Raw genomic sequence first — 21,293 nt, 5'->3', positions numbered from 1 at the left:
GACTCAAGAGTTCAACTGCAACTAAAGGATAAGAGACACTCCTCTGAGGACAGTACGTTCCCACCTTGGACAGAGAAGATGGATGGGTTGATAGAGAAGTAAAGGAACCAATATACAAGGGAAGTTTCATTCCTACGGATTGATGTAAGTTGATTTTCACTGTAAGTCAGAACTCCAGCCAAAATGTAAACAAAGCCATTATGTGCATCACGATATCGATCAGTTCTTCAGAAGTCATGTTCCGAGTGTTTTGTTATATCTAATTTCCATGGAGATGGCTTTCCTTTTCTTTAAATCACTGCCATCAGAAGAGTCTGACTTACGCTTGGGAACCATGATGAAGGGCAAAAAGCTAGCAAATGTAGAACAATCCAAGGTGGCATACAATCAGCGAATGCTAACAATGCTGTACCACCGCGTGACGACATATTCATCCGTAACCAGTTCCAACTTAACAATAAAACGCCACAGGTCAAGGACGTCGTAAACTGTGGATGCCCTGTACATTAATTTCAAACTGCCATCCCTAAACAGAGAAGAGGACCTACAACACCATTATCAGATACTTATAATACTGTCCTGAGATTGCTCCCTTGGCAGCTTCACCACCATTACCACCTTGAGTCATGTGAGTCTTAAGTGGTTACAGGGCCGTGTGCCATGTGAGTCTGGGTGAGAATAAATACTTTAGACTCCCCATCAGTCTGCCAGAAATGAAGAAACCTCTTGAATGAAGTGCAACATCTTCAAGGGTCAAAAAAGAAGTCTACTAGCCTTCCACTAAAGCTCTTAGGATTACCATGACCTGAATTCAATTAAATTTTATTAATATAGGGCAGATTCACAAAATATGTAATTTCACAGCGTTTAGCATAGTAAGATTACGAATTATAAAGAGAAAACAGAAACAATCCAAAATTACCTTTAGATTCTTTATGAGTGACAATGGGGAGGAGTGAAAAAAATGCCTCGAAAATAGAGGGAAAAAAACTCAGACAGAACCAGGCTAAGGGAAAGGGATGATCTGATTTGACCAGTTGGGTGAGAATGGGGATGAGGGAGGTGGAGGATAAAGTAGCTAACATTAGCTTGGTTATGAATTACTATTAAAAAATTTAAAATTTAAAGTAATTTCTCAACCAAGATGAGTCCAAACCTGGAGCCTCTCCTTCCTGCTGGTAATCAAATGGATGTGCTCAGCAAACTTGGCCTCTGACTGGCTGCAACAGAGGACGGGACTTGTGATATTTGATTTATTTATTTTTTGTCACAGGCAAAAGCCATGCAAAAGAGCAAGTGAATAAGATACTACAAGTCAATAGAACAGGAATGCAACACATTTAACACTTTTTGAAAAATTCCAGATTAACAAGATGTTTTTTTTTTTTTTTTTTTTTTTACCAACTAATAAATAAAATTAAAGAAATTACTTCAAGGAATTAAGGCTGCTGCTTTCTCAACAAAGCTCTGCTGCTTCCAAGTGTTTTCACCATCAAAGTTAGAAAACTGTGGAACTTTTAACTCACAAGTGGTCAGAAATCTTTCACTGTAGGATGAAAACAAATATAAATGTATCATAAGTTATGCAAAGTTATATTTTAGTCATTGTTAATTAAATTAATAAATTCAGGTAGAAAAGGATAGGAAGCAGCCAATGGAACAAGACTGCTGAAAACACCTTAGATAATAGTTATGAGAGGGAGTTTGCAACTTACTTTACTTTGGTTGACTTCTTTAGCTTCTTTCCCCCTTTTCAGGGCCATATTGCAATATTTAATCGAAGCTGGTGTACTGTAACTCGAACCAGCTGCTGGAAATTGGCGAAGCAGATGTGGATGTAATCATGGCTTTTCTTTTAGCCGAACAATCTGCAATACGGCAAGGTCAATGTGAAACAGAGACCACATTATTAGCTCTTCTGATGCTCAGCTCTCTGCCTGCACCTGCACCCTCATCATCAGGTGTGTCTCAGTTGGTACCTCTCCCTGTCCACCAGCCTCCTCTTGTCTCTTCTCATTTTGTGCGTTTTCTTTTTTTTTTTTTAATAATCAGCTATAGACGATCTTTGGACCAAAGTAATAGCTAAATTGACTGTGTCACTCTTCAGGCAAGCAGAGTCTGAATGAGCCATCCATCCATCCATTATCTATTCCTACTTTATGCAGCGGAGGGTGAGGAGGTGAGCCTATCAAAGCTGGCTGGGTAAAAGACGGTTCATCACAGCAAACAACCAAGCACAATCACACCCCTATGGCCAACTTACAATCACCGATTTACATAAGCATGTATTTGGACTGTGTGAGGAAGCTGGAGGAGTGAAAACCAACACAGGCACAGGGAGAACATGCCAACTTCACACAGAAAGACCCCAAGAGGGCCTTCGAGCTGTGAGGCGACAGTGCTAACCACTACACTGAATTTGGAGCCATGATTTTAACACTGAGACAGCCACGACATGCCATGTCAAATTTCATACAGACTACATCAGAAAGATTCAAAGTTCAGGGAACAGTTTAAAAAAGTAAAAGAATACATAGGGAACTTCTAAAGGTTCTCAGCCTCACCGGAAAACATCACAGGAGAATGATTGTTCTTTCATTATTTTTCAGCGTAGTAGGAAGACGGTGACATCTTGAATCTCCAGATTCTCCTCAACAGCATCAATGACATCATCATCCCTCAGAAAATGGCGACTACACAAGTTGGATTTCAGTTTGGGAAACAGAAGTTAGATGGTAATGGGGCAACAGTTTGAAGCAACATTTGGCTCTTTCTGCCACCTGTGAATTGTCCTGGAGCAACATCACCCCAGATCAAAGCTTTTCTCTCCTTTTCCTTTGATTGCTATAAACATTCGAGTTCTTGTGGACAGTGATTTAAGGATTTTTTGTTGTACAGTTATGCCCCAAAAAGGAGTTATGCACCATGTGTCTGGGTGAGGCCAAGAACTTTTTTCAAGCATTCTCATATGTGTGAATGTGAAAATGTGACTAGAGCTGTGTGGAAGTCCTTATGGGAACAATGACGGAGAGACAAAACTTCAAGAATTGGACTGAAGAAGAAAAAATAGAAAATAAGATCGTAATCGGTTACAAAGTAAATTAGAACAGGTCACTGAAATCACAGTATGAGGTAACAAATTTACAGTTCTACAGAAAGGATACCAACATTAACATTTGGCCTGCTGGGATCTAAAATCCTCTTCACAGTCCGTCCATTCTGTGATGCTGCTCTTTCTTTCGTTGTCTCCAGATTTCTGTGTGCAGAACCTCCCTTAAGACACATGATGGCAGCAACACGACGCTGTAAGTAAAACCATCGTCTCTGCTGAGTCTACGCATAGATACTGCTGTTGATTTGTCGTTCTTTTTTTATATTTTTTCTCCATTTTGTGTTTTAATATATTTTCTAATTAAATGTGTTTTAAAACGTTGTTGTAATAAATGAAGACTATTTATGTGGACTAATCTGATCAGATTAAACTGCTGGATAGTATAAAGTAGTATCTAATAATCTGAGTATTTTCTGTTTTTCATCTAATCTATAGTAATTCAATTTTTTGAAAATTTAACTTTGGACTGAAGCAACAAAACTTAAGGTGTCTGTGCCTATTTCAATCATTCTGGTACAATATTGTCTTGTGCATAAATGAACTGAGTATAAAAGAGCTTAAAGGTCTGCAGTCAGAAAAAATGTTGCTCACAGCTTCTCCTCCTCTTCTACATACCAGTAAACATTGAAACCTCAATTTTCTGACAGTACTAATGTGTGTTTTGATATCTTTTTGTAATACTGAAACACAACTGTATGCTTTATTAGTGAAGCTGTCTGGATAAAACATCAACAGGTGTAGATTAAAAAAAATTTGCCATGATGTAGTTGGCATTTAATGCAGAAGTGACTCATCTGCTTTTATGTATGTCATATTACAATACAATATGATCAAATATATTGGTCTTTATTTAAAAATTTTCAGCATTTCGCTACTAATATGTTGGGATTTTGAATGGAGGCAATTAGTGTGCAAAGAAACTATTAAAAATGCTCAAGAGAGTCCTTTTAACAAACCTCTACCTCAACAATTTTATAATGTTCTTCATCAAAAATCAATACAAGTTACTTCTGCTGTGCACCAACAACAAAAATGCTCCTTCATGTGCAGATGCTTGTGTCATTGTGTCTGACGATTGCAGGGATTTGACAATTAAGAAAGAGTGGATTATTCAGTGACATGTGAAGAGGCTAAAGTCAACACACATGAAGGCAACAGACACGCATACAGCCGCAGCAGATTTCATTAAGTTGTGGCTTTGCGGTCAGAGAGCCGGAGAATTGAGAGTCTCGCACCAAATCAATATTAAATCAGGAGCACACACTGAGCAATGTGTGTAAACAAATTTCTAAATTGCGAGCACAGATTGATTTCATTGTTATTGCTGACAAGAATAATCGGCATTTTGATCTGTGATGCTACAGATTAGCTTTTCCACATCATGCCGTGTTGGTGAGTCATTTTTGATGACAGAGCTGTAGAAAAATCGCATGCAGGCAAAGCAACACATTTGTATGGTTTCTGGTGTTTATGATATCAACATATGCAAAACAATAAATCCACATTTTGGAATGCATATGAGAAAGTCATTTAAAGAAGCTTGACAAAAAATTATTTGCAAACCTCCCAAAAACTGCTTTGCTGTCATGAAAAAACTAAAGTGATTTGATTTACAACTAGAGTTTCAAATTATGCACAAATGACTGATGTGAACATATATTCACATCTATGAAGTCCATTATTGTTCAGATTAATGCTTTCAAATTCAAAAACTTACCTCCATTGTGCATAATTAAGACATGTCATTTGGCAGGAACAATAAAACTACATGAAGACAATTTTTTTAGACCTGACACCATTACATTAAATGAAAACATTTTTATGAGGTTAAGAGGTTGTGGAAGGCACTTGAGTAAATGAAAAGCCTTTAAACAACAAGAGCAAGTTAAATGTAAGATTGTGTTGATAATAGACCACATGCAGGGGTTTGTCTTTTGGCTAAATCTTAAATAAACATATTTCTCTTCTTATCCTAACCAGTTGAGGCAGATGTCTGCCCTCCCTGACCCCATTCTACTGAAGGTTTCATCCTGTTGAAGAGTCCTCCTATTGTCTCAGCAGAGCTGCTCAGACAGAATCATTTGGGGTTGTTGGGCTTTGCTGTATAATTTTTTCAGGTCTTCACCTCACTGTGTGAAGTGAGATTGTGTATTTTTGTGTTTTGGCACTAAATAAAAAACAACAACAACATAAAACTGAAGGGAATAAATGTTAGAAAATCAATACAGACAATATTTTTGCTTCTTTTAAAGAATCTGAATGTTTCTAATGAATGTAGAATCGATATGCCCAGGACAAATCTTTTAACTTTACGATCATTATTTCCATTACTGAAATAACATCAAATCCCCAATCACCAGGGATGTAAGGGTTAAGGGTACTAAAAAACAGAATGTTTAGTGTGTTTTGTTCAAATGAATGAACAAACCTTCATATGATTCACATGTAAACAATAAAACATGTTTGCATATATTCACATTTAAACACAGAAGCTGATTTTATGTTATCAAAAATTACATCACCACACCTCAAAACAACGTATTTTAATCTTGTCAGATTTGTGAAATGATTTCAGTGCTATCTAAAGATTATAAGGCCAATATCAAGCAAGGAAACAACTATAAGGCTGTGTCCAGTGGTCTGGAGGGGGTTATATTACCTCAGGGGGGCGTCTTACCCGGGTTTAAGAGCTATAATACGGGCTAGATTAACCCGGGCTCACCGTGTTTACACACTGAGGTCATGTTGTTCAGGTTCGGTGTCATTCTCACTCCGGACTGCTCGGACGTGGAGGTCTTCGTGTCGGGTTCTCGGGTGGAAATAGGCCACTGGGACCCGGACAGAGCGGTTCGGCTGACCGCCTCTCAGAAGCTCCCCTCCTCGCAGGAACCGTGTCTGTGGACCGGCGAGGTGCAGCTGGACGAGCCGGTCAGAGAGTCTCTGTGGTTCAAGTTCGTGCAGAGAGTCCGAGGCTCGTTTATCTGGGAAGGTAAAGTGCATTTAGACAGAGTCATTGAGACCGAATCAGCCCAGTCAAGGTCTAGTTAGTTCACCTGCTGTGGAGGGTCCAGGACAGACAGAACCACCGCCGCCATCTTTGTTTTACTGTGTAATGAGTTCGTCCGACCACTAGATGGGGGTAAAGCGATATTTATTGAACACTTATCAGGAGAGACTCAGCTCCACGTGTAAAATATTACACCACACATGAAGTTCTTGATTTGTACTTCATTTATTTAGCACAAACATTAAATGAACATCAAAATATTATAGTAAAAGGCAGAGTTGTTAGTATAGATTTTAATTTCTGTGGTGGACAATTTTACTGACGCACACATTCACTCAATTGTTTTACACAATTGAGAAGGAAAAATATTAGCAGTCAGTGATGCTCAGTCCACTTGTAGGTTTATTAATGCAGAGCTCTCTCCAAGCCCAGCTGGAACAACAAAACAATCAAAACCTAACCTAATTACATTTCTTTACGTGCCAAATGTGCCTCACAGGACCTTCAGTGATGCATAATTGCACTCATGTTCACGAGCTGCATGTCAAGTTTAAATTAAAAGCTCATACAGTCTCTGTTGTCTCCTAAACATTGCATTTACACAATGGCTTCCAAGCAGTCAGACCTACAATTCAGTTTATTCTATTTTACTTATATAATGCCAATTCAGAACATGTCATCTCATAGCACTTAGCATGACAAAGGGATAATCATCTGAATTTTACACAAAGAACAGAGAACACAGAAATTCAAAGCTCACTTTGGATTCCCTGTGAGAAAGCAGTCAGCGACAGTAGGAAGGAACCAAAAACCTTTAACAGGGAGAAAAAAAGACCAACTCTCAGAGAATCAGGCTTGGAGAAAGTGGCCATCTGTCTCGACCAGTTCGGTTTTGACTTAAGATGCTCAAAATCCGCATAGAAACGCATGAATCTTGCTTCTATATTATGATTTTTAATCTTGTGATTATTTGCCACATTTATATTCATCCTACGTGAATATATATTTCCACACATGTTAAACATATACAAACACATGGTTCAAATGGCTGTACATTGTTTCCCAACACTTCTTAATTGGACCAGTGTATTTTGAAGTATAATAAATTTAAAATGTGAGACACCGTGCTCTTGGCAAAGTAAAGTCATCCACTTTCTTTCTTTGCTTAACCCATGATCTACATAAATATAACTGTGACTGCAGGGTAGCTGGACCAGTGGTTCTCAAACTGTGCATCTTGGAATTATCTATGATGATTCACAGCTATAATCGTATGTAAAGGTGCACTGTGTGGTAAAAATGGCTGAGAAGCACTCAGCTGGTCCACAGTTACTCTTAACTACCATCTGGAGTGAGATTTTACATCTTAAAGGTCTTGAATGCTCGTTTAGACTTTTAGTAATAATGTTATTTAACAGTAATGTGGATGGAAACTCCTTTTAATACTCCAGTAGAAGAGATGCAAAAATCCCTAAACACAAAACCCTAATAAATAACTCATAATGAACAGAGTAAATCTGCTGCCTGGAGGTGAGAGACAAAACTTAGTGTTGCACTAAGCAGAATTTTGAATCCACAAATTCACTTCAGCAAAGCTATAAAATATGATTTAAGCTCCTTCCTTAAAAGTCAATGTTATTGATGAGGATGTTTTTTCAGCAGGTCCACCCAGCTGCAGATGCCAGTATCCTCTTAAGTCTCTTCCTAAAGTTTCTCTATATGTGAAGGTGCTGTTGTAGTTTTCTTTCTGGTCTGTTTTACTTTTATTTTTTACTGTTGATTTAAACATATATTGCGTTTGCCTTCCCATTCCATTTTCTTTTAATGTTAGTTAATACATCACGTTTATTATGAAAGCTTTTATTAGAATTGATGTATCAGAGGAACATTTCTCTGCTGTATTCCGAATTTCTGTACGAAACAGTGGTAAAATTTGACAGTTTTGAGGCCAAAACAAAAACATAAAAGCTATTGAAATGTGAGTCTATTCATAAAACATTCGGGTTATAGCCTTGGATGTCCAGACTTAATGTTACCACCAGTGAAAGAAAACAAGAAAGTAAAATGTCTTCTTTAAAAGTGTTCTGTATGTATTCTCTTGAAATGTGGTTGTTTTTGATTCATTAACATTTAAGCAGCAGTTTTAATGCTGTAGCTGGTTGGGGTTGAACTTGTTTATGTAGTGGTGAATTGTTTATGCTAATGAATGAGTTTTATTGAATTAAATCTACATATTGTGACTGGACATGTCAGATGAAAGTAAGTGATTTTATAGCTCTTTATCCTACTTCTGCACATCTTTTTGTTGCTACCCAACTGATAGATTTACAACACTTTGGTCAACTCGGGTTGTTTTCAGTGTGCAATAAAAATAAATTTGATTTTGTATAATTTGATTTGAAGGTAGAGTACAAAGAATATTTCCCACTAGAGCTGCATAATGTTGGGAAAACTGACACTTTGATAATTTGTTATTCTGTGACAGATATTGTGACATTAAAAAAGAGCAGAAATATTCACCAGATGACTCAAATACATTGATTTGGAAAGAATGAATCATTTCATAATGATTGGTGTGATTTTGTACGGACGTGCATCTGCATAGAAGAGAAAAAGCAGTTTTTTGAAAGCTCAAAAAGCTTTTTGAACCTCATAGTTTTTAAAGTTTATCCCTGGCAAAGGCTTTCAAGATGTTTGTTTTTTTGCTTTGGATGGCATTGAAATGTGGCTTTGCAGCTGTGTATGAATGAATGGACTTGCTCTTATATAGCGCTTTACTACTCATCAGAGTACTCAAAGCACTTATACAACAATTGCTTCCATTCAACCATACACTCACACATTCTCACTCTGGGGCGGATGGAAGTGTGGCTGCCAATCCACGCCTACGGCCAACACCACCAACATTCACACGCATTCACACACCAGCGAAGAGCACTGGAGGTAAGGTGGGTTAAGTGTCTTGCCCAAGGACACAACAGCACATGACTAGGCGAGAGCGGGAATTGAACCACCAACCCTTCGATCATTGGACGACCAGCTCTACCACCTGATCCACAGCCGCCCCCAGCTGTCATTCAGAAGTTTTGGTGCTGAGTTACATTAGTTGTGCTGCCTTGTGTCGTACAAAAAATTGCAAGACACTGCCAACAGAGTGCATGTTTTTTTTGTCAACATCCTTTCTGTAACTAAAATATTTCTATACAAATGTGTGTTTTGGGCTGTACAGTGGTTCGCACTGTTGCCTTGCAGCTAGAAGATTTCTGGTTCACGTCCCATTCTGGGATCTTTTTGCATGGAGTTTGCATGTTCTCCCTGTGCATGTGTGGGTTTTCTCTGGGTTCTCCAGCTTCCTCCCACAATCCAAAAACATACTGAGGTTAATCGGTGATTCTAAATTGTCCAAAAGTGTGTGTGTGCTTGTTAATCTGTGTAGCCCTGGGATAAACTGATCAGCCTTCACCCTAAGTCAGCTGGGATAGACTCCAGTCCTCCGTGACCCTAATGAAGATAAACTGGTGTATAGATAATGGATGGAGGGATGATATTTGTTTCACTCCTGGTTCCTAGCTGACATGCTAAGCAAACATTGTCTTGGTCATGAAATTTTTGAAAAAAATCTGAGTAAACCATGTTTTATTAGACAGTCTTCTGTCATTGATTGCTCATTGAAAGGAAGCAAATTTTGTGTAACCCTCGTAATGCGGGTCAAAATTGACTCGTTTAAAAATGTGTAAAAAAAATTGATTTTGACAGTAAAACTTCTAATGACCACATTTTCAATATTTTTTTTGAAATCTTGGACATTTTTGGTGGGGAAAAAATGTTAAAAATGTTTAAGAACATTCACAAAAAAATCAACCAAAATATGGTGAATTTTGCTAGATTTTGGTGAATTTTTTTTTTGGTGAAAATTCTTAAAGAAAATATTAGAAATTTTACTGATGTATATATAATCACTTTAGCTATCTTTAGAATTGTTTTTGAAAATTTTTATAAATTTTTTGAGAATATTTACAAGAATTTTCTTGCCAAATTTGGGGATTTTTTTTAAAAATAAAACTTTTAGGAGAAACTTTTAAGGAATTATTGAAATTTTCTACCTTACGTTTTTGCAAATTTTCAGAAATTTGGGGAATTTTTTTGCTGAATTTTTGGATGTTTTTCAGACAAGGAAACAATATTTTTTAGTGCCTGTAAATGAGGACAACAGGAGGGTTAAATGACTTCAAGTCCCAAAAAAACATCCAGGTGCCTGTATTTGTTTTAGACAGAACTTAAAAACCATGTGTCAAAACATCCTAAAGCGGGAATACCGTCACTAACCTGCAGGATTGTTGTGTTCTGTGCCACCAGGTAGTGGTCCACATCATGACAGATGCTGTTCTTATGATGAGAGGAATGTGGTGGATGGAGTTTACTGCCACCCGATTGGTCACTGGATCGAGGAAACGGGACACACAGACGAGATGAGACACACCACCAACTTTTACTTCAGTGTGGCCGGTCAGAAGGCCATGCATTTCTCCAGGTAATAAATACAGTGACAAAAAAAGCAGCGTCTGCATGATGTTGTTTAGGGAATGCTGTGAGATTCTGAATGTCATGAGACAAGTAGAAGAACTTGGCCTAAAATGTTTCAGGAGCTATGATGGCTGTAAGATGGCAGCCAAACTTTAGACTGTTAGAGGAAGGCAGTGCGGGTGGAAATATGTGGAAAGCTGAATGCAAACTGAGGTGTACTTCTGAGCTTCAGAAGTGCTGGACAGAACCATCTGATCCCCTCAGGCATTTAAGTAGGTTAATTTTTACTGTACAGACACAAGAGCAGAAGCGCTATGTTCAATGAATCCTAACATGAAGAAGAACATGTTCATGTGCTTATTTTTCAACCTACACAGAATATATTTTTTAATATACATTTTATTTTGCCTTTTTTTTCTTTATTAAACACGATTGTATAGAAATGTGGAGGAAGACCTGCAGTAAATGGGGCTATAGCCCCTTTTCATGAGCCGCCTGCGCAACCAATTCAGTTCAGGCTAGCTTCAGCCGTTGCCGACTATGCCAAAAAAGATCAGCTAGGTTTTACAGATAGTGGTAGATGTGCGTCTCCGCCATCGCTTCAGTTTCTCTAGATTTGCTGCTTTGTCATTTTTGACTCCTTTGTGTAGTTTGGAGCGCCAAAGTACTTGGTCAGTGCAGGTGGACATCCATGATGAAGGCTCCATGTTGAAGTCTTTAAGGTCCCGCTTCAGAATGTCCCTGTACCTTCAGAATAATGTGAAGGATCTGTCGAGGCAGGCGGGTACCCAGTGTTTTGATTTTAATACTATTTTTGCTACAGAAGTATTAAGATGCCCAAATGACTGTTCTTTCAGGCAACGTTAGTAGTCCTTTAAACGGAGCATTGCAGTGAAGAAACAGTTTTGGTTCCAGTAATCACCTCTATCTTTTGAGAGCACTAAATTTTACTACTTTATTTCATGTCTTCAGTCTACAGATTTTTTTAAGCAGTAGAACTTGTTGCAGTCAGTACAAACAGAGATCCATCACTCTTCCACTCACTACAATGAAATGCGTGTGCACAGTTTTCTGCCTTTTTACCTAATAATGCTAGAAAATAATGAGGTCCTTCAGGGCCAATTAATTTCCATGCTGAAGTGTGATTTTTTTTTTTTTTTAATTATTTGTTGAAAAATATTTTTGGCATGTTGCCTTTATTTGATGATTTGCAGTGTAAAGAGACATGAGGCAGGACAAGGACATGAGGAGTAAGAGGCAGGAAACTAAACCATAGGTATTGCTGCTGTGTGCTATTAAGCATGAGTCCACTGGATGTGCATTAATGTATATCCTCCATGCAAATTGATTTCCTGCTTTGTTCTGATACTAAATCTGCCAGAGAAAAGCACTTCAGCGTTATTCATGTCACAACCCCCACCTTCCTTCCTGAGAGTGCACAGACAAAGCCCCGGTCGGCTTTCTGAGACCTGCTCACTCCTTTGTTTTTTAACCTTGCCGTCCCACTTTTAGTTATAATTGCTTTCTGTCACTTTGAAGATGATTGTCCTTTCAAAAGGGGGACCAGTAGCAGCGGTAGTGTCACCTCCACGACCTTGTGAGCGATCTCAATAGAAAGAAGAGGGCATCATTGAGAATTCACTTTTATTTTCAAGCTAACTCGTGCAGCGGTTGGCTCCAGTGATTGATAGCTGTTCTGTTTAATAAAAGCCGTCTTCATTGTGTCTTTGTATTAGTTTCCTTGAAAATCATCTTAACATATTTCACACATTTCTGTTGGAAACAGATTCTGAAGTGTTTGTCGAAGCTCATAACATATTTGGTCTAATTCAGCTTCAAGACTGAATGTTACAATGGAAATGCACATTTGTTTAAACTTTCCTCACAGAATATACCGTTGACCCGATGTACTCCAAGAAGTTTTTTTTTTTTTTGCTTCTGTCATATTTTTAGTCAGTGTAGGCTTAACTTTTACTACAGAATAAAGTCCTGCATTGTTATGGAAACTGCACTACCATGACTAGAAGAAAGAGAGAATGCAAATATTTATTTTGTGCAACATTACACTTATAACATAAATCATAAATTATCACCAAATTTATGTATTTTTGATTATTCATTGACCAAAAGTGAAATCCTGATGTACAGTTTTTTTTCAAATTGGTGATATCAGTACCAGGAAAAAGAATGGTGACACTGTAGATATTTAATTACATACATTTTAAATGTATTTCCATACTTATCTCCTATTGTAGCTTCTACGTGTAAACACAGCCAGCTGAATAGTCTTTGAATTTTTGTCATGTGACTGTTGGTCACAGCTGAGTCACCAATGGCTTCCTGGTTGCAGCAAAAAGCGCAGATTTTTTGATTTTACACAATTTGATGGAAACTGTTGTCAACGGATTACAGGATTAGTTGTATTTTTTCCCCCCACTGCTGGCTCTAGTAAATGGTGTAATTTTGGTGATTTTTAAAAAATTTCAAATCCACCAACTGGTTTGGGAGTTTAGAAGGTTAACTGATTCCTGTTCATTTTCTTTATCACTTCCTTTAATGACTTTTGTAGTTTTTGGGAAGCCAACACTATTTAATCACCTTTCAAGCCACCCGAACTGCCCTCATGCCCTTTTTTCTGTTTTCCCTAAAAATGTAATGTTAAAAATCAGCATACCTTCATTTTACTTAGACACAGTTTGGATCCTTTTCCTGTTAAAGCTGAATCATTCACTTTAATTCTTGGGACGGTATTATCTGTCGAGCAGTGAGTTTGTCTGAGGTTTTTTTGTGCTCTGTTCAAGCCACTGACAGCAGTGTGCCAAAGGTTTTGAAGAATGAAAAGACGCATCATTCTTCAACATTATTTAATAAACTGGATTTCTGCAATAAAACAGAGTGGCCAATAAGCTGTGCAGGAGGTTGAGTTGCACTTTTCCAGCATATCACATCAATAATCTTACTTATATGAAACGTCTCCTCTACTGGGGACCAATGGGTTGTGAAAAATCAGATCAGCTGAACAATCAGTATTTAGCAACAATCAACCTGCTATCTGGCCTAATTAATATTGATGTTAATTAAATAATGTAGTAGCTAGCATTACAAAACTGTTATTTCTGGCTTCCTACCCAGCAACAGTGGGTTATACATCTTAATTTCTGAAGAGTGGAGCTATTTTTTTTTTTTCATTTAATAGACAGAGATAGGTAGAGGCTTTTACTTGTCATTGTGTAAATCCATCAAAAGTTGTGTGGAACTTCGTGCAGTCAGCAGCGTGTTGAATTTGGATAAAAGGTGTGATGGAGGCAACAGCTCTGGGGGAGCAGCTGTTCCACAGTCTGCTGGTTCGTGCTTTTAAAGTCCTGAATCTCTTCCCTGATGGAAGGGGGACAAATGGTCTGTGTCCTGGATGGTTGGGGTCTCCAGTGATGATGCTGGCCCCTTTCCTTAGCTGGCTAACATAGACCGAGTCCAGGCTGGAAAGCTGTGCTCCCACAATCCACTGTGCAATCTTTACGATGCAAGCTAAAATGAATTCAATAAGAGATTCAAAAGAATTCAGATTTGTTGAGTGGATTTCATGGATTTATGTTTGATAAATGCTTTGGAATTGACTATTCCTTGCTTTTATCTTTTAGCCACCACAAAAGTGACATTTGTTGTTTCATTCACACACATCGATGACTGCTGCCCCAGAGGGTAAACATCTGTCTGCACATCACAGTCCACCATCACGTTTGACCGTACCCTGTCCTGTGGCCGCCTCAGACTGCAGATACAGAAATAACTTTTGACGAGTGCCATGCTAAAGCACGAGCTGACTCATCATTCTACAACTGTAGATGTCATTTCTTTAGCAGCTGGCCTTACCTGTGCTGAACACAGTCCAAGACAACATTCAGAAGATACATGTTCATTTTCCAATTAAATCTATAAATTAAACTGAGCACACAGTAAATCAACCTGCCCATGCATGTACCTCTTTTGCACACAGCAGATTCTGCACCATTGTACACACAGCGAAGCAGAAATTAGCACCAGACTCATGGGGCAGCGAGTACGTAACTTGCATAAGAATGAGTCAGCTTGGCTTGTGCCATCGGGTTTTAATTTGTGTCCAAAGACCTTACAAGGCTTATGTCAAGGACCTGTGTTCAGAAGGAAGCACTGTGACTTTGTATCTTGCCTATTAATAGCTTTTAAATTAGTCTCTCAGACTTTGCATCCACGTTGCCCCAAGTATGATACACACTCTCTGCAGTAATTCAATATTAGATGAGAGGAGACTTTTACTAACTTTCTAGCAGGTAATGCAAAGTTTTGAAGAGAGGAGCCCTCATGGTTATGCAGCCACTTTAGTTTTAACTTTTTGAGGTGTTTTTCAATTTGAATCAAAATTTAAAATCAAATTGGATTAGAAAACAGACAGATACCCGGTTTGTAAGATATATTTCTGTACTAAAAAGTGATGACCTTATACAGCAACCATCTAATACAACCTCCCAACCATGGTTATATTCTCCATAAATAATTAAACTAAGCTGCTCTTAAACTACCAGTCATGTGGGATAACTAACTAAGAGAAATGGCTTTAGACAGCTTCTTGTACACTTTAATTTCTTAATTAAGTAGAGGTGACTTGGGACATGCAGTACTGACACTGAGTGAGGGGAAAATAGTGGCAGAAAAAGGACAGTTGAGTCACAGCTGTTTTGTAGGAAGGTTTTTTTACGTGAAAAAAAGAACAAAACAAAACGACAGAGGTCATCTGTTAACAACAAAATGAGACCAAAGACGTTCACTCTGGGACATCAGGGATTAACAGCATCCGTCCTTTCTTTTACGTGTCACCTCCTCTGGCTGTTGACTTTATGCATACTAATGAACGCTGCCTCAAACAGTGTTCAGGGAGAAAATTAGAGGAACGAGATTATTGATGAAAAGCTCTTTGAGTTGCACTTGGTGTGTGAACAGTGCTATACAAATAAAATTAACATTATTAGTATAAAACATTGCTGCTGTGAAGGATTGAGGGAAGACAAAGAAACATTTGTGGTGACATGCTGAGGTCATGTTCCCTTTGATATGTCTGTAAAACGGTTTATAAAAAGCTTCTCATTTTGCACAGGTTGAACGTGAAATTCTGTGGTTTGACCATATTTACAGCCAAGCAGCATCTCTTGTTTGCAATTTCACTTGCCCTCTCAGTGACTCAGGCTCTCTGTCTTCTTTTTAAACCATCTTATCCTACAATACAGCGACACCACCCTTGTAATCCATCATCATATTTCATTTTATATCTCCAATGTCCTTTATGCTTCAACGAAACATCACTCTTGAAAAACACATCTGATAATATGTACCTAGGCATTTTCTTGCTAAATTTCTCAGTGGCTGATACGGCTACTATAACCTCAAGAAGTAAATGAAATGCTTTTTTCAGAAGTTCAACTTGTGCAGCATGTAATAATCCCTCAATCCTCCAGATGAATGATTTATGCCTCCCTGTTTATCGGCTCTAGGGTGATGCCTCGTGTTTGGCTGGGCAGCTGCCCTCGACAGGTGGAGCATGTGACAATAAAAATGAAGCATGAATTGGGCATCACTGCAGTGATGAACTTCCAGACAGAGTGGGATGTGGTGAACAACTCCGAGGGCTGCAGACGAAACCCAGAGGAAGCCATGACCCCAGAGACCATGATGCATCTATACAAAGACTCCGGCCTGGTGTACGTGTGGATGCCGACACCTGACATGAGCACTGAGGGTAAGGACACTGCTGTAGTAGTTCAGGCTTCAACGTCCTCCTGAATTACACTCAGTCGGGTCAGAGTTGGCGTCATCTGACTAAAAATCAGTAACCCTCACAATCTTTCACTATGCTTTGTTTTTTTTTTAACCGTCGATAGTGAAAGAAAATTTCCATTCAAATATTTTGAAGGTCTAAAAATCAGGATGGATAAATGCTACCATTAACTTTTTGTAGAACTAGATGAATGCAAGAAATAAGCTTCAAAAGAACTATGATTGATTAAATTATAGCCACCCCTGACCATAAATCACCTTCCAAGACCTCTATTAACCATGATGTGAACTGAGGAGCTATACATGGTTCTACTCCAAAGGTCTCATATGGTAGAGAATCCATTTTTATTGTATTTTGTACGTCTTATAAAGTTCAAGGTAAAATAAAAATGAGACTATGAAGAGGCTTAATGCCACCATTTCTGAAGTCCTGGTCAAAATGTGAGACTCTTCACCAGTAAATCATGTAATTTTTACTGGCAAACTCACCACAGACATGAGTGGAAAAACAGTGGCTTTGCTGTAAATTCTGTGATGCTGACATGGAAAATGATCACTCAAAGAGAGTTAGAAGCGATAGAATGTTGTGGTATTGCATACATTCATGTCTCTGCTGGCTGCAGTATGGTGAACTGTTTTGCTGCATGCTGTCGGACGAAGAGCGAGTCTCCTTCCTGAAGGGGGCGTGTACACCAGTAGCTCAGCTGAATTTAAAGCTAAAAAGTGAAGTGAATAGTATGTTGAGTGGAAATTTGAAAAGCACATTCTTGAGACATGTGAGAGCTTCATTATTTACTGTAAAGAGGCACGATATGGGACACTTTAATGAAAAAAATGAATAAAAATAGTAAAATTACATAAGATAATCTTGAGAGATCATATTCTGAGCAACAGACCCTGAAGCCTGCACATAATTATGACTAAATTTGTACCTCTTCATTGTGGTGAATGTACATTTTAAATATGAATGCATTTGCCTTGAGGCAAAAAAACTGCCAACTGTTGTTTCAACCATACAGTGTATATTTAGGTATGTTTAAATTCCTTCTCAAAAACTGATGCAATGTGATAAAAATATTCACTTAATCCACACAGATTACAGTTAGTTAAAGGATAAAGCTGATGATATTCTGTACTTCTCTTGATGCCAGCAAATCCCATTATAAGACCTAAACTAAAAATGAATTGGTCCTACAAATAAGTGCTAGCTGTAAGCAGGATGTAGCTTATTCCTTAGTGACCGAGTCAATCCCTCATATGCTTACTGTAAATGTTTTCTCGAGCAGCAAATGTGTATAAATCCACAGCTGAAAATAGTCCTCAGCAAATGCACTTCTTACTTCTGTCTGAACAAAGTTAAGTAGGGAATTTTCATGGAATTTACCAAAAAAAAAACACCCAAAAAACCTTCTCCTTTAAGCATATTGTGTGTTACTGTCTTCTTCGCAGGCCGGATCAGGATGCTTCCTCAGGCTGTCTTCCTGCTTTATGGTCTCCTGGAGAACGGTCACACTGTCTATGTCCACTGTAACGCTGGAGTGGGTCGGTCCACGGCAGCTGTCTGCGGCCTGCTCATGTATGTCCTCGGCTGGACCCTGAGGAAGGTGCAGTACTTTGTTGCAGCAAGGAGGCCGGCGGTGTACATAGATGAGGAAGCTTTAGTCCAGGCTCAGGCAGACTTCATCCAGAAGTTCGGCCAGCTGCGATCATCCATATCTTACTCAGAGACATGAGAGCTGAGTGTCTTTATGCTGACGTCTTTGAGCAGAATTCACATTTATGGCAAGATCCACTGGACTTTGGGGAAAATAAAATGAATTAAACCTAAAAAAAACTTCCTGAGGTGTGAAAAATCATCCTGCATAGTCAGCTAGGAAAGTGCCAGAGGGTGAAATAACCTGTATCAAGTAAATTAACCGTTTTTTCTGCTTAAACCTAATGCACGTAAATGACCCACTCCAGCCGAGTTGCCTTCCAAATGTGGTTGATCCCCAGGTATCTTTCTGCTGGCTGCCAACGTAGATGTTGCAAGCAATTAATCTTACTGCGATGTATTAGCTTTTAGCACCAACAGCTGCAATTTGTGCACTTGGAGTCAGCTGAGGATACCGTTAGTAATTTCAGTAGATGTCTGCGGGGGTGTTCAGAAAAACCTTTTTCCTTTAGCCTTTTTTGTATTAATCAATAAATAGAGTTGACATTTAAAGAAGGCAACTTTTAGCGGATGTGTTAAACTGCAATGAGTGAAGGGAACATGCAGAAAAAACAAATACTAAAAAGCCGCTGTGACAAAACTGCAAACATTGTGCAAGAAGACAGGTTAAATATTAAGAGAGATCTAAATTCTGCTTCTCTTTTCATTGTTTTTTCTACATCCCCTCCGGCATGCTGTGCTCTTCAGGAAAGGATGATTCCACAGTTGCTATTTCATGACTTTGTATCATTTTCGAGAATCCCCTTTTTAATTTCAGGAGGATTTTAATTTTTTTCTTATTTGGGAGAAGGGTCTGAATGCTGCATGGAAATGACACTCCTTACTGAAGCTGCAAATCAATTCTTAAACTGAAAATGTCAACAATGCCTATTCCTCTCTGTCGGGGAGATATTTGGCTCCCAGACGCTGAAGAATACAGCCCCACCCCATCTCTCTCTGAGAGCTTGATAGCATTTCATCTTCATTCATTTGTCTGACAGATGCTGTTCCGATCCATCTAGTAAATAACAAAAACAACATCCCTTTCAGACCATTTTAATGCATACATAATAAGCCATTAAGACACAGAACATTGTTTGTTGTCAATTTTGAACTTTTAAGTAGACTCTTATTTAGGATGTATTGCTTATTTTGCAGGGTTTTGGCTACCTTTCCCTGATTTAAGAAAGTAAGTGACCTAAACATTTACTCAAGTCTTCTAAAGTTTGATTACTTTTCAGTGCAGAGCGTCTATTTATGGAGGTGTCGCTACAGATGGCCCTTTGCAAGCAGAAGCAAATCATCATGGATTTTTCTAATATTAACATTCTAAAAATATTCATAAAACTGAATGTGACAAGCAAAATGCTTTTCTCCTCTGTTTTGAAGAAGCACTACTGTCTTTGTACTGGGCCAATAAAAACACATCAGAAAATACCAACATTAAAAGTGCTTCGTTATATTTAGAGAAGCCTTTTCAAACCCCAGAACTATTTTCTACTTGGATTATTCTATCTAGCACTATTTTTGTTTTTGTGTAAAACTTGTCATACCTGCTCAATCAGTGGTAAAAGTTTACAAAAACAATCTTATTAAAAGTTTTTGTGATCAACAATTTCATATTGAAGTATTTTATGTTTAGTTTAGTTTTTTTGTGACCCATACTTACACATGGTTCAGAAAACATCACTAGCTCACTTCAAAATTATCAAATTTTTGCCAGTGTGCGCCCAAAGATGGGACTTTCATGACAGCTTCATTTTTTTTCATATTCCAACTCCTCCATAATTAGCAGTTATTTGATTTACTGGCCCAGTATTGCAGATTCTGAATTATTTTAATGATGAGAAACAATGAAAATTTCCGGCTTTTATTTTAATTAGTTCCTGAGATCTTAGTACAAATGCAAATCTCACTGTGCAAAAAAACCCCTGCTTAAAGTAGGTTGACAGGGAATTAAAAAAATATGTATCCCAGAAAGTGCTTGATGATTTAAGATAATATTGTAAAGATAGCATTTTGAATACTCATAGTTTATGATAAAGAAGCTTTGAGCAAATGGTCGAGCAGAAGGCCGTGATGATTTTAGATGGAATAACCTAACTGTGATATGTACCGGCGATGGACGCTTCCTCAAAAGCAATAACAAAATTATTAAAGAAAAATTTGATGATTTGACTGAAATCTGCTCGATGCAAACTGCCATTAAATACACACAATGGAAAGCAAAGTTCAGTTGCGTGATCAAACTCCAAGCAGGCTCCTTTCCTGGCTCATAACCAGCCTGTTATAACCTGATTATGGAGCCTTTTGCCCTCCATCGTTCTCCCTGTGGCTTCTGTGCAGGTCGCTAGTCCACCGCTCTCTGGCCTCTCATCTCCCCCGCTCCGATCCACAGGCCTCCCCCTGGTGGAGGCTGCTGTTTGTGTGGACCGACCATTGACACAGTAAAAACCACCCACGTCCCCATGTCCCCCACCACCTCCAGCTAAGGACTTGAGGTGCATGCAGAGGCCGGTGACATCTGGTCCAGGTCAGCCACTAGGAACCTCCAACACAGCAGCAGCTTCACCCTGGTCTCTGTCCTCATGCCTCTGGGTTTAACTTTCTATTTTACGCGTATCAAAGCGAGATGACTCATTTATCCTTAGTTATTTTCATTTGCGTATTAACATTAAAATTATTCCCTGCACACCATGACAAATAATAAATAAAAATGGTTAAACTCAAAGTAAAGCAGTTAAAGTAAAATTAAACCCTGTTTCTACCTATTTTCTGGTAAAAACAGGTAACTAGCCCCACTGTGTGTGCGTCACTGTACGTGTGTGGGTCACTAATGTAGTCTAACTGGTAAACATGTTTCATTTATACTTATAAGCTCCTGTCAGTAATTCTAAAACATTTGTAGTCCACAGGATCTGCCAGTAACACGATCCCCCCCATCCTTGCACTCGAAACAAAGTAGATTTCCCACAGATGTATCTCAGTGGCTTAGACCATTGATTAAACGAAAAACCCACCAACATCTCCAAAGTTCCACTGTGTGCTGAGAGAATACACCGTGTCCTAGCGTTGTTCCTATTGTTTTGATTTTTAATGTCCCTGCCTGCTCTCAGCTTGAAGTTATTCTCTCCACTCCGCGTTCAACAGAC

At 38.5% G+C, this 21,293-nt stretch overlaps 1 protein-coding gene and 1 long non-coding RNA gene across 2 annotated transcripts; one reads left to right on the top strand and one right to left on the bottom strand.

Moving 5' to 3' along the window:
* Positions 1-2,016: 2,016 nt before the first annotated feature.
* Positions 2,017-5,945, bottom strand: LOC127537734 (uncharacterized). Its single transcript, XR_007947556.1, has 2 exons — positions 5,835-5,945; positions 2,017-3,303 (listed from the first exon to the last, which is right to left on the bottom strand). It is a non-coding gene; the product is annotated as an uncharacterized LOC127537734 (long non-coding RNA).
* epm2a (EPM2A glucan phosphatase, laforin) lies at positions 5,121-19,756 on the top strand. The gene is made up of 4 exons (XM_022217382.2): positions 5,121-6,101; positions 10,476-10,650; positions 16,166-16,410; positions 17,898-19,756. The coding sequence occupies exons 1-4, from the start codon at positions 5,855-5,857 to the stop codon at positions 18,179-18,181; spliced, it is 951 nt and encodes a 316-aa protein (XP_022073074.1). The 5' UTR covers positions 5,121-5,854; the 3' UTR covers positions 18,182-19,756.
* The last annotated feature ends 1,537 nt before the right edge of the window (positions 19,757-21,293 follow it).

This window comes from Acanthochromis polyacanthus, chromosome 16 (genome assembly GCF_021347895.1).
Source record: "Acanthochromis polyacanthus isolate Apoly-LR-REF ecotype Palm Island chromosome 16, KAUST_Apoly_ChrSc, whole genome shotgun sequence".
NCBI lineage: Eukaryota > Metazoa > Chordata > Actinopteri > Pomacentridae > Acanthochromis > Acanthochromis polyacanthus.
Note: the sequence above shows the minus strand (reverse complement) of the source record. Positions and strands in the feature narration are given on the sequence as shown.

Coding starts and splice junctions, on each gene's coding strand:
- epm2a (XM_022217382.2), top strand. CDS start 5,855: ATGTTGTTCAGGTTCGGTGTCATTCTCACTCCGGACTGCTCGGACGTG. Junction 6,102..10,475: donor AGGCTCGTTTATCTGGGAAG/GTAAAGTGCATT, acceptor CTGTGCCACCAG/GTAGTGGTCCACATCATGAC. Junction 10,651..16,165: donor AAGGCCATGCATTTCTCCAG/GTAATAAATACA, acceptor TATCGGCTCTAG/GGTGATGCCTCGTGTTTGGC.